At 25.4% G+C, this 14,737-nt stretch overlaps 1 protein-coding gene across 1 annotated transcript; it reads left to right on the top strand.

The window, feature by feature from the left end:
• Positions 1-268: 268 nt before the first annotated feature.
• On the top strand, positions 269-7,568 carry LOC145844481 (glomulin-like). The gene is made up of 13 exons (XM_082951884.1): positions 269-401; positions 1,190-1,403; positions 2,262-2,433; positions 2,529-2,622; positions 2,789-2,915; positions 3,194-3,411; positions 3,956-4,043; positions 5,003-5,195; positions 5,719-5,848; positions 6,296-6,478; positions 6,741-6,867; positions 7,210-7,277; positions 7,402-7,568. Exons 1-13 carry the CDS (start codon positions 306-308, stop codon positions 7,498-7,500), a joined length of 1,809 nt encoding a protein of 602 aa, XP_082808010.1. The 5' UTR covers positions 269-305; the 3' UTR covers positions 7,501-7,568.
• The last annotated feature ends 7,169 nt before the right edge of the window (positions 7,569-14,737 follow it).

Here is a 14,737-nt window from a genome sequence, read left to right as displayed (position 1 = left end):
TACTAAAAAGTTTTCTATTAATTGTGGTTTTTAATTTTATCCCGGATTTACAGTTTTCTTTTTATTATTTTTTAATTATTTTGTGGTAGTAACTAGCTGATAAGCAGAAAAATTTTTTTACTTACATGCCAATTCTTTTTATTAAAATATTTCAAGTTTTAATCATTTTATTTATTATTTAAGATTAACAATTGAACTTTTATGTGTTTTTTTTGTTTAGTTTTCTGCTTCAGTAAAATGAAATAAAAAGGTTTGTAATAACAGATTATACTTTTTATAATAAAATTAGTTTTAAAACTTTGAAAATGGAAGAAATTATTTCAAAGTTCGAAGGTTTACTTACCAAATCTAAAATTTCGCAACTAAATAAATTCTGCCAAAATGAAGAAAACAGTGAACAAGTAAATTTTTCAGTTTTTGTTTCATAAATAATAATATTTAAAATATATTTAGCTATAGTTGTTGTTGTTTAATTTCTTACCTTTGAGTTGATCTAACTGAGGTTACAGTACATAAATAACCATTAAAAAATTTTTAATAGAATATTTATTTAATCAACTATAAGACTTTACTGTGAAGTACTTTTCATAAATTACGTTTCTTTTATAATACTTATATTGTTTGTATAAAATATAAATTTTCCTTTAAGCTGTTAAAAATGTTTGTAACCTTTTTGGAGAAGTATTGTTTATGAATGAGCCTTATTTTAAAGTCCGTCTTCAATTTACGCTAAAAAAGATCTGTGTGTCATTTATTTTTCCGTAGTTCTTCTCCTAAGCATAAAGTCGTGCACGAATCGTTCCAAATGCTCGATAAATTATTTAAAAACTTTATTATTGTTTTTCTGTGTTATTTATAATTTAGTGTTTTCATTAAAAGTACATAAAAATTGGTTTATTATGCTGAGAATAGTTTGATGGTTCGTTTAAAATAAACTAAAATATTTTAATGTTCTATATTATTTTATTACAATTTTCTTTTGATTAAGTTTAAATTTATTGTTTACTAACTGAAAAAAACTCTTATAAAAGTAGCAATTAATGAAAATGAAAAAATTGCTAACTGCTTTACTGAGCAAATAATTTTCTTCAGCTATTAGTGTTACAACTTTTGAAAAACCTGAACTACCAACTGTACCTTATAACAACTTATGTCGCTTGTATCGATACACCTATCTGTTGTTCAACAGATTTGCGAAAACAGCATGGAAGTCTTCCCCGTAGTGATGAACCACTACCTTAACAACGAAGCCACTAGCGAGCAGGTAGCAGTGATAGCTGACATTCTGCAGCAAATCACCAGGTTGTCGCGCGGTAGGGAGATCCTCATTTCGATACTGGAGTTTGTTGACCCCATGTACGACCTGAACACTTTTAAAATGGTCGCCCCCTGTTTGAAAATAGGTATCACTTGTTAATTTATTTCCTAGTAAGAAATAATTAAATAATCAGGAAAAAATTGTAATCCAGTAATTTTTCGGTAGAAAATGTTAACATAATTACTGCTTTAATGGTATAGTAGTACTCCTATTATTAGAACGTTACATATTTTCAAGTGTTGAAGACTTAGTTTAATTTAGTTATATATAAAGATAGCTTACCAAAATTTTTTTTTGTTCTTTTGCATCAAAAAGTTGTTTAGGTATTTATACTTATAACTTCAGTCTTATCTATATTTATACTATTTTAACTATTATATGGTTTTATTTTTAGATAACAAATAAAGAAATCTCAACTAATAGAGGAAAAATAATATATTTACTTTTTCAAGACTTTATTATGCACACTAAGTTGCATAATAAAGTCTTGAAAGAATAAATATGATTATTTTTAACTATAATGAGTTTGTAAATGCTCCTTAGAGAATTATGAATCTATTTAAAATTTAAGTAAACTAAAAATTGAATATTAAATTTTTTGTTTGATTTTTTAACCTTCTACCAGCTGCAATTTAAGTTTGATAAACTGTAAAAAAATTGCTTTGATATTTGAAAACAGTAAAAATTTCTTTATAGTTAAGCTTAACATGTACAATCTAAGATACGTTTTCACTGTTTTTTGTTTGATTCTAAATACCTGTTTTTTTGTTAATTAGAAATATATTGAGATCTTAACACTTTTTTAAACTTAAACCTGTTCAAGTTACTACTGTTAACCATTAAAAAAAGATATGTTTGTTTTTTTGCAATTGAATTGGCTCCTGAAATGAACTATTTTAGACAGTTTATCTAACATAACATAATATATTATTATTAATGGCAGCCTTAGACAAAATGATTTCAAGCAATTCGAAATCACTGAGTAAAAATATTGCAATGTGCCTTGAACAAGTAGCCTACTTTGGAAACTCTATAAACAAGCCAGATTACAGCACTGTCTCCAATGAACAGCAATCGCAACGCGATCTGAATTACGAAGAAAATCAAGTATACAAGTTTGTTTTAACTTTTTGTTTTCAAATATTTAGTTTTAAGTCTTATATTTTTAGGTGATAACTATTTCAACTATATTTCCATAAATTTTTTAAAGGTTCATCAAAACATCAATAGAAATATCAAAACCTGTTCTGAATAATTTTGTGAAAAATCAAGAAGTTGACGAAATTAACGTTCCTTTCGCCACTGTGAGTAAACTTTTCACTAAAAAAATATTATGATATAATGCTTATACTGTAAAAACTATGAAGCTGCTTTTGTGTTTTACTTACAGTTTCAAAAAACAAGTTTCTCAAATGTAAATAAAAATAAAATAAATAAATAAATAAGTTAAAAGGTTTGTAAACGTTGCAGTTCTGTGGAAATATATTAAATATGCTTGTAGAAATTGACGTTGTAAATGGGTTCAAGAAGCATGCGGACCTTTACAACATGTCGAACTTGCACAACTTTATGAGGCACAGAAACAACCAACTTACTGGTACGAGCTGTTTAACTTTGTTTGGTTTAATTATTAAATGCAATTTAAAGTTTGTGTTTAAATTCGGTTTTATATTTATGCTTTATAAACTAAGCAAAGACTAATACTTTTATAAATGTACCAAATTCTGTTTTACGACCGTTTAAGGTTTAGTGTTCAACAATCAAACCGTCTTCAAAAACAATATATTTAATATGTATTCAAAAACAGCTTGAAAGATAAAACATTATTTAGATCAGTTTTAATTTGAATCCTACAAAATTTACTATCATTTTCAGTTGAATTAGACGAACGAGCGGTACCGCTGTGCAACGAATTGCTGGAAATGATGTTCAGATGCCACCAACCGATGTCGCTGTTGAGCAGTTTGCAGTGGAGGAATGTCACCAGGTTCGCGTGCAACGAGCAGTCGTCCGACGACCTGCCGCTGCTCGCCAAAGGCTGCTTGTTCCACCTCGTCAAAGTTTGCGGCTGCGCGTTGGATCATTACCCTGCTGTGAGTGATGGTTTTAGTATTAAGATGTTGTGTTCCGAATCTTATCTGACTTTGATTGCAGTGTCAACCAATAAATTATGAAAACTTGAAAATTATTTTCTACTCTTTTGTACAATGATTTTTTTTCTTAGACTTTCTAAACCTACTTAATACTTTAATTATGAATAAATACAATTGTTTTCTTAATTCTTTTAGTTTTCTACGTAGTTAATGATATTTATCCCTGTGATAGTGATGTTTAATAACTATGTGCAATTGAAATAGATATCGTTTTATCATCGGGAGTTCTGCTGACAACTGTTTTTAATAGTTGTCTGCTAACTGATTTAATTTAATTAAGTTGTTAGTTTGAACTTGAGGATTTGATTATATTGCATTGCATCTTAAATGTTAAGTTTCTCTTTAGATGGTACACAGGTCAATTTAAAATTGTTAAATAGTATTTACCTTTTTGTTTTACATCTAAATACTTCAGTTTGTAGGATTATCCTGTTAAGCGTTAGAAATTTAATTTTGTGTTAGTAAACAGTTTTTTTTTCTCCAGATGCTATCAAACGAATACACATTCTTCTGCTTACTTCCCTCAATAAGTGTCATGCTATACAGTGAAAATCAGCCCACCATCCATAAAGGTGAGCTTCAAAACCTAAAAAGAAACTAAACATCTAAAATTAATATAACTGTTTTTAATCAATACAACTAAGTGAATATTTTGAAACACTCTTATATATTATACAGTAGACTACCGCTTAAGTACGCACTTTTTTTGGTACGCATCACGCCTTAAGTACGCACTTATCAAGAAAGGTAGAATGGCCAATCTGCTGAGTTAGCCTAAGACTTTCACAAATTTTAAATTAGAGTGAGTAATCCTGAGTAGTCTAAGTGGCCAATTGTGACAGTCCTGTTGCTAAATGTTAATAAACAAAATACTTATATAGTGGCTGAAGAAAACTGAAAAAAATAATGTTATTTTAGCTGTAATGCTATTAAATTAATAAATCTAGATGACAAAGCTAAAAAACCTACAAATAAAACATAGTTAAGTCATAACTTAATTTAAATGTACAAACATTGATGTTTTCAAAATGTTTGGTAAACACAATGTAGTTTGGTACTTTACTTCTAACAAAACAAAATATGGCTTAATATTCTTTTTTATACCATTGACTGACATTGACTTTCTATATTAATAGTAGAAAAATAGTAGTTAATAGTAGTTACCATAAAAAAAAAAAAAAAAAAAATGTATTAATTATGTAGAAACTTTTTATAGACAAAATAATGTTTTTTAAATCTAATAAAAAGTTTTGCAGATTAGAACTATGTATTAAATGTTATTTAAAATAAAAAGACTTGTTTATTTGGCTTAATTATTTGGTGGCTAGTTTTAAGAAAGAAAACAAACAACTAAAGTTTATATTATACTATGTCTTTAAAAAGAACGCACTACCCGTGCTAAGTACGCACTTTTTGGTCGGGTTCAATTTGCGTACTTAAGCGGTAGTGTACTGTACTTATTTTTAGAAAAATGTAAAAATACTTGTGATTTTTCTGGTTTTCAAGTTAAGTTAGTTATTTTTCATTTCAGCCACTCAGCTGATGCATACTGTACTGGATCCACTGGACGACCTGAGCCTGCAATTTCACCAGTTTCGCCCGTTGCTCGCCAAAAACATGAAGAACCACAACTTTGTGGTGCAAGTGCTGTCGCAACTGTTCAAGTGCGCGGTCAACTGCGGGATGGCGAGCATGTGCAGTATGAGATTCAGGCTAATTTCCATGTTGGTTGTTTTAAAAAATTAAATTCTGATTTTTTTAGTACTGGGTTTTTATTGTTTTTCGTTTGCTTTCATTTTTTTATATTTAAATGTAAATATATTTTTCTGTACTATTGTGAATTTTGAAATTGAAACTTAGACTATGCTAAAAAATATTCTAACTCAAAATTTTTTCTAGTTTAGCAAGTTCGAGTTTATTTTAAACTTTACAAATTTAAAGAATTAAAGTTCTACAGTTAAAGAAGTTTTTCAGCATTGGTAAATAAGACTTAAAAGTTGAATATAAAATAAATTAAGACATATGTTTTTTAGTTTTTAAAACTTAATTTATTTGCTTTCAAATTTAATATTTCTCTTAAAAGATTCATAGTTTGTTTTTAGTAACTTATATTATCTCAAAATAATTCAGTTATTTGGATAAAATTTATTTGTAAAGGTTCCATCTAACTCATTTTATGTTAATTTTTACTACCAAAAATAGCTGTAGTTGTGTTACTGTTTTATAACTTCACCTTTATATTTTAAGGTTTATGGACAAATTTTGCTGGATGGCAAGATTTAAAATAATTTTAGAACTGTTGACGAGTGAAACAAATCCAAAATGTCTTCAAAATATAATACAATACTTTCAACAAAAAGTTCTGCAAATACTAAAAGTCTGCTTTTTGTCAATTTTTTTTCAATTATACTTGTTTATCAAACGTTTTAATATATTTTAACATATCCTATACAGTCTTTGCTTATTAAGTTTAATAATAAAAACATTTGTTTTATTTTAGTTAAGTTTAAAAATGCGTTGCTAAAATTTCTGAATAGATGCCTAGAGAAATTTTTAAACTTCTAATTATTAAAGTTAAGCCTCTAATTTCACCTATTTACAATGAAACTGTTCTTATAAGTAAATCACAACAAACTAATTAATTGTAAAAAAATGTAAGGGTTTCCAAGCCCAAAGTTTACTTAATATCTTGTTAATGAGACACCAAAGAAGCTCAAATCAGTTATTTAAATGCTTAAAAAGTTCAAACCAACAAAAAATACTAAATACACGATACAATCATGTTATATTTAATTTACAAGCACACATAAAACTCTTTTACCAGGGCGGAGATTCAGACGGAAAGAATTTCATCAACAATAGCAAGATGGACACCATGCTCACTTTACTTTTCAAACTTCCGCACGGTGTCGCTGAAGATCCGTTCGTGGTGCTGAACGAGAGCGACTGCGTTCACGCCACCATCTCATTGGTCAATATAATACTCGCCAACGACCACAATTACCAGGTCAGTTTGTTATTTAAGAGTTGGGCCATGTTTTCATTTGATTGCTTTTAGCGATACTTTTCGATTGGCGATGTATTTAACTTGAAAATAGATATTATTTTCTTAACAAATGTACTAAACAACCTTATAGTTAGTTCGTTAAATATTTTTTCCCATTTTAATACAAAGACAAAAATAATGTAAATCAAACTCATGATTTTAAAAACTGACAGGGAAAAAATAAATAATAAGAGCTAAAAAATGTAATCAACACTTTTTAAAGGTGATATCTGAAAAACGCATGAGCAACATTGAAGCCAATTATTTCAAACCATTACTCTCAGCCATTAAGATGTCGATGAGAATTTTAGAGGAAGAAAAAATTAAAGCAGAATCAAAAAGTCCTGAAGGTCTGTATACAGTAACAAAATAAAATATTTGTATGATAGTTATATTAATAATAGTAGAATACTATTAAGAAATGCTTAACTTTTACTAAAAATATTATTTTGATAATTTTTTTTTTGATATTAATTTAATATTTTTTCTAGATAAACTGAAGATGTTTATTTAAATGTAATGGTATATTATATATTATTTGATTTTTGTTCTACAATAAACATGGGTTTTTTTATGTTATATACCATATTTTTTATTAGTTGTCATGCCCTAAACATCATACTATAACGTATTTTAGGTCACAGTATAATATGATTTTCATAAGCATGAAAAATGATTGTAATACTTTACAGAACAAAAAACATCATTTGAAATACTGGGTACACCATTGAATCAACTCGACAAAGATGAAAAAATGCATGTAAGTTTCAATAGGTTATAATAACTTTTAGAAAAAAACTGCAGCACTATTTTAAAAGCCTTTTTATTATTTTTATTAAAATTAATAAACTAAAGTAATATAAAAGTGGTTTACAATGTTTTAGGTGATCGAAAGGGCAAAATTGAAATTCGAAATGATTTGTCATATGTATTCTCTGGTAGAAAATTCATTGCAAAAAAAGAAAAATAACACTGCTGCATAACATTAAAACCTAAAATTAATATAATTTAAAAATAAGTTTTTAATTTTTATAGTTTTTATACAAACAAAAACAGCTAATTTTTCTAGTAAAAACTTAAAAAAAAATATTTGTATACTAGTGAAGAAAGAGATTTATATGTTAGTAACGTTTGTATGTTTTTGTGTATTCAATAAGTGTTTTGTTTTTTTCAAACATTGACTTCAGTTACAATCCAAGTTTTTAAGCTGTCTATTTTTTGTGTTTTATTTTTGTTTGGACACATTGTTTTGCTGCCAATAAACTATTAGTACATTATACAGACAGATAAATGCATGCTTAATACTGTAAATATTTGATTGGCTAATAATTACTTTAAATTTAATTAAATTTTAATAGCATAAGCAAACATTTATTATAGGAATAAGCTTTTAAGTTTTTAACTTTTATATAACTTAATTTTTTTTTGTTTACCAACTTCTATAAGTAGTTGTAATTTGTCTCATATGTGTTTTTTGCTGTATTTTTTTAATTGAATTAATAGTTTTGTGGTTAAACGATTTAAAATAATTGCTCTGTTATAAAATGTTTGTGTTCAAAACGTTATTGAAACCTTTTTTTTTCAATTCATACAAGAAGAGCTACAAAAAAAATTATTCTACAAAGATGTAGTCTAAATATTTACTAAATGAAACCTTTAACTCAAAGCAGTTTTAAATTGTGAAATATTTTTTTATATGACACAGCAAATTTGATCGTGACTTTGTATGCCTGATTAGTAGTTATAAGGACGAAACTAGGTCGCAGTTTGTCGCATGGATTGTTGTTGAAAGTCTATTGCTCATAATTTTTAATGACGAAATTAAACGAAGCTGTGTGCAATATTCTGTTTTGAAAGTCATACAAATTATTAAAAGACAATTTTTTTAGCCTAGTTATAGCTTTGAAGTTTATATTTTTATATACAAAAAGTTTGCAACCCTAAAATACTAGAACACAAAGGAGTCAACAAAAAAGTTATTTATGTCACAAACAAAACCATATTTAAAGCAAAAGTTTTGCTGTAAAAGTAAAAATTCATCACTGTTTTATATTTTTGGAAATTTGCTTATAAGTATACAGCTTTGTATCAAATTTTTATTATGAAGTATGCAAAACATCACAGCAAATACTAAAATTTATCTTAACTAGTTAAAATGGTTTACCTAGTACATAATGCTTTCCTTATAAATATAAACATTTTTTAACATCTTCTTATTAAATTCATTTTAAAAAACATATAAAACAAGTTTTTATACACAAAATAACACATTTTGAAAAATACTAAACTAAGATGCTTACAAAGAAAGTAGTAAATAATGTAGTTTTCGATATAAAAGATGCTGTGGAAATATTTTTATACGCGTTGTGGAACAGTTTGTAGTTTTTTATTTGTTTTGTGAGCACTATTTTAATAAAGTTTCAAAGCTTACAAAAATAAGAGTATTTTTAAGAGCTTAAAAGGAAATCGTACAACTACTCAATTACTTAAACATTGAGATGAGTAAAATGATAATGGTAAATAATTTTATTAAGCACGATAAGAAAATCAAGCTCAAACATATGGTTAGGGATCTAAAGTATAGAAAAACCTTTCGGTCATCAAGTTAAACTCTAAATTTATTTGGCTAATTGCTTAGGTTTTAAGTTTGTAAATGAGCTTTTGCTCGTTTAGAACTTTTAAAACAGGAAATTTTATGCGATTCATTTTAACTTAAAAAATAAAACGTAGTTTTAATTATTCCAAATTTTTGTATCTTGAAAAATGTTTTATACATAATAAGGTACTTTTAAAGACTTTTACTAAGTTAAGTTTGAGTAATAAAAAATTGCTAATCAGTTTTAGTTCTGCTTTACAAAAAGTTACTTAACTATTTTTTGGAATAAATAAAAAGTTTTTAACCAAAAAATAAAGCATATCAAAATAATGTAGTGTTTTAATATAGCAAAGCAAAGAGAAATTAAAATATAAATATATATAACGCCGTTCATACAAAATAATTTTTTTATAGAAATAAATTATCAGTAAAAGCTGAATGTATAATAAAAAGTGCTATAAAACAAGGCGTAACTTATACGAATACTAATAAATAGTGTGTTTTATTAGTAATTAATTTTTATTTTGTACTTAAGTAAAGTTGTGAAGCAATTTTGGTCGTAATGTTTGTTATCAAATGTACATTAGTTTCTAAAGACGTTTTGTTTATATTTTACAATAAACTTACGAGACAAATTTATTAAAAATAAACTTATAGACTCTTGGTACTGGCTCTTAATTTTATATTTAAATAACGTAGTTTTTAAGAACGCTTTATGCTTTACATGGTAATTTTATTTCCTATCATTTATTGTAAACTTAAAATTAAAAACAGTAGTTTAGCCTTTACGTTTATTAATAACCTTAAAATTTTTTGTGTTTCAATAATTATGTAAGAACAAACTTAGTAATTTTTGTTCATTAAGATTTTTTGTTAAACTACGATTACATTTAGTACAGCGTACAAAAAAAATATATATCTAACAGTAAATATGCATAGTTTTTAAATAAATTATAAGCATATACTTATTTGTTTATATTATTTTGTAAAACTTTCTTTTAATCGTTTTTTTTTATATAAAATTTGATTAGTTTCATTATTATCAGATTATTTTCATAATTTTGTAAAAAGTTTTCTGAAAATAAAGGCTTTAAGAATTTTTTACGCTTTTACTCTAAGAAAAAGACTTCTATTAATAAGAACATCAAAGTTTTTATCGCAACTTAAAATAAAACCAAAAGACTGTTTATCGATTAGAATGTGAAGAATTACAAAAACTATAACACATGCTTGTTGACAATATCAAAAGGATATACAGTCAGTCATTAAATAAACAGCATTACTGATATAACATTCAAAAATATCTTAAGCAGTAATGAGTTATGAACTTATCAATAAAAGAATGTTGAGGAAAGAAAATAACTGGCAATCTGTGTGTGTATAAAGGGTAGTTCAAGTAAAGTTTATTCTTAAAAGTCAAAAAATAGTTTTATTTTGCTAGTACTCTGTTTTAAAAGTTTATAACGTCTCAACTGAGTAAATTATTTTTAGGTAATAGATAACTTTGTTGTGGATTAACTTAATAATGAAAAGAACAAATATTTTCATCAATCACTTTTTTCTTAAAAATGAACGGTTAGTTAATTTTAAACATGACATGAAACTGATAAAAATGCTATGAAAAATATTTTAAAGATAATGAATTTCTAACAGCAAAGTTTGAGTAGCAAATGAGATCTAGTTCATTTTAATCGCAGTGATTGTTTGTGAAAACTCTTCAACTTATCGAATACACTATAACTTATATCAGTGTTGGTATAACTAATAACACAAAAGCTTAAATGCATATACGGCGTTTACAACATGCAAAATAGTAGGTCATTGTTTCCGATAAACTATAAAAAAAATTAGGTTTAGCTAAACAGTTTGGTAGAAACTTAGTTTAAATTTATCTTATACCTCGTTTTGATAACAGTTATATACATTGTTTAACTATAGTTGTGATACAGAGTATCACATAAGGATAATGTAGTAGAAAATATTTTTTAGAGCATTTTTAAAACAAGTTAGAAAAAGAATAGTTTTAGTTTAGTATAATTTAAGTTATTGCTCAATAGCATTAAACTAAAGTAAAATAATTATTAGTCAGTTAAGCTTTTTTAAACACTTTAAAAATATTTTTTCTAAGTTAGAGTAGTATACGAATTATTATTATTTACATAGAGGTATAGGGAAGAAAAAAAACATATTTGCAATTAAACTTGTAACACTAATTCCGATATACATCTCATTGAAGAAATACAAAAATATCCCATACGGCAACGTCTAGTCTGCTGCCATAAGACTATGTTCTTCGCCACTCAACTGTCGTTTAACAACAAAAATAACCTAAATAACTCCAAAGTCGTCGCATTACGAATGCGGTATTTAAAGTGTGTAATCAATGCGGTATAATTAGCACGACCCAAGATAAGCTAAACAACGCATGCAACCTGTTTATAAAAAGCCTTGTGTTGATAACTAGTCGTTTGACTTTGAGCACGCTTAATAAGTAGTTAAGGTTTTAAAACAATTTTTTGTTCAAGATAAAAAAAATTTGCAATAAACAATTTTTAAATTTAAACAGTGTTTGACTTGTTTGTATGATAAGTTTGTATGTGTTTTTTAGTTATAAAAATTGTTGTTTATATAAAAAACTGTTCGGGTTATCAGCTATAGTAAATTTATAACTCAAATAACTGTCTTTACAAGATACTTGAAACATTATTACGACAATCTAAAAATGCTTAAAAAGACGTTTCAATTACTTTAAAAGCTTGTTTTTGTTTTGTTAGAAAGTAATTAGCTTTAAAACATTTAATAGTTGTGAATGATATATTTAAGTATTAATGCTAGTTTTTATATTTGAAAAACTCTAATCGGAGGTTATACTAAATTTATTTACAAGACAAGAACTTAATGTATATTAAATTATAATATAATGAATAATAAAATCTACACTATTAAAATAAAAAAAACTTAAATAACGTCTCTTAACATCTAGTTTTTTCGTTGTATACAAACTTGACTTAGTAATATCTGTAAGTTTGGTTTTTAATAACTTAAGTTTAAAGTTTTTTGTTGTTGATAAGTTGTAGCTTGTTGATTTTTTAAAAATATAAACATAAGGTAAACTGTAAATAAAAATTTTAGCGTTTTTTTTTCTTGTCTTTTAGAAATAAATGACTTTACTTACTTATCCTGATTTTAATTCGTTTTAGAAAATAAAAGTTTAAAAAGTTTAAGAAATTATTTAAATACAGTTTTTTTTTTGGTAGATTAAGATACATAATATCATTCTTGAATGTCTGTATAAACAATTCAAGTGTAACGATTGAAAGTTTTGCAAAATTGTAAGTTTGTTTTAAGTTTATTTTTTCAAGTATTAACAGTTTTACAAATTATATCAACACCAGCGGATTTGGATAAAAATCAGAAAACAAAAGTGTTCTTTAAACTACTTTTATCTTTACAACTTGTGGCTTTTTTTGTAGCTGCACATCTCTCTCGTAGGCTTCTATCACACGACTATAAAATGATTTACACAATAAAAATTATGCGCATTATTTTTACTGCTCAGTTGATAAAAATGCTTCACTGCTTTCTAAAAACTTTAGGTGCAGTTGTTATACCGTTGAATCTAAAAGTATTTAAGGTTATTTGTATAGAAATATCAGTGCATTATTTTACTAAAATGTTAGAATATTTAATTTTGTTTTTGATACATTGGTTATTTATCAAAGTGTTAATAAAATCAGTATAAGTAGATTGAGTAGTTGAGAGAAAACTTTATAATTCACATGCAAAGTTTTAGTTATAGTGATAAGTTTCTATAATAAAATTCGAAGGTTTTTATAAAATAACAGTTTTAAAACAGTTAAACACATATCCATATTAAAAACTTTACTCCAATTGTGTTTCAACTCTGAAAAAATTTAACTGTTATTGAGCTTGAAAATTAATTTCTTCTAAACATTAATAGTAGCTTGCTAAACTAGTTTTTATCTAAGTATTTGTTAAGGTAATAAACAACAAGTTTCTGTTATTTTGATTTATTATATATTTTAAAAGGTGCTTCAATAGTTATTACAAGAAAATAAACTTGTATAATAATCTTTTCTGAACTCCTAGCATTGTACTATAAACGTTTTTTTAAAGTCTTTAGTCTTTTAAGCAAATAATTAGGCAAAAAACCTAATAAAAAAGTAATCTTATTTATTTTAATATGATTCTACTTTTGTTAAAAAATAGTGTTAAAAAGTCTACTTGTGATTTTACTTGTGTTAAAAAGTATAAAGAAGAATATAATAATAAAGTTTTAAAAATTTTCATTCTTTTTTTTTTTGTATATAGATCATTTTTTGTATGTATTTAAGGCTTTAAAAATAAACTATTATACAGTGTAACCCATAATAACTGTCATGTTATAATGTATCAATTTAAAGACTTTTACAATTTTACTTTTTTTTTTGCAATGAAAAACATTACAAGTTTTTTGATACAGCAAAGAATCCTTTGAGGCATTGTGACACTTACAGTTATTGAGTACAAAATTCTTTTGTTTATGTGGCTTTAGTTTATCTGTTTATTAATAATTTACTAAAAATTTTAAGTGTCACTAAACACTTTTACTACTAATGGTTCAAGCAAATCTTTTAAATCTTGAAAAATTAAGTGCAGCAGAAACAAAGTTTAACTAATTACAATGAAAGCGGTATTTTTGAAATAAAACGTAAACGTGAATTATCAAAGTATGTTAAAAGTATTTTTAGATAAAAACAGTAGCTTACTATTTTTGTGCGTTTGAATCATGTAAAGCTAACTTTGTTGTTAAAAAATATAAAACGTTTACACGATAAAATAATTTTTGAAAAAATCATGTCAACGAATTTCATTTCAAATTTATAGTTCCACATGCTGCTATTATTAGTTTAATAGAAGCATATTTAGGTGTACATGAGTTGAAAGACAGATTTGTTGATCTTAGGAAAGATTAAATTTACATATAAAACATTTTACGTTTAAAAAAATAATGCTTAAAAAATAATCTTCAAATTACTTAAAAGTAAAAGATAGCACCATAAACGTTTTAAATAAAGTTAAACTTAGTTCACGAACCTTTGAGTAAATAAAGTTCTTACAACTTTTAATTTTTTTGTTTTCAATAAGTATTTTAAATTCATAATAAAGTAAGTATTTAAAGTAATATTTGAAAAATTCTATCGCTGCTTTTTGTTTTACTGAAGATATTCAATTCAAAAAACTGAATCTTTTAATATTTGAGTTTGTTTTCTTTAATAAAATCGAATGGTAGAAAAAAATCTAAAGATACAATGGGTGTTTAGACTTAAATTTACCTTAACATACTTATTAGAAAAAATAAATTAATTAAACTTGAAAACTTTTTTAAAATCAAGTAACTTATAGCTAAAAAATAATCATATTTTTTTATAATCTTATATTTTTGAATCATTCTTTTTTTTAATAAGTAATTGATTGATAGTCTTTTAAATAGGTAAGAGTTTTAAAAACTATTTCAAAACAACTAAATAAAAAATTTATTGTAAAAAGCTATCGCAAAGGACTAATTTTTATTTTTATAAAAAAATGCTAGAGCACTTTTCCTTAATAACTGAAAAAGATTT

The sequence above is a fragment of the Thalia democratica genome, chromosome 1 (assembly GCF_965202585.1).
Source record: "Thalia democratica chromosome 1, ktThaDemo2.hap1.1, whole genome shotgun sequence".
Classification (NCBI taxonomy): domain Eukaryota; kingdom Metazoa; phylum Chordata; class Thaliacea; order Salpida; family Salpidae; genus Thalia; species Thalia democratica.
The sequence above is the reverse complement of the archived record's forward strand: the minus strand, read 5'-3'. Positions and strand labels throughout refer to the sequence as shown.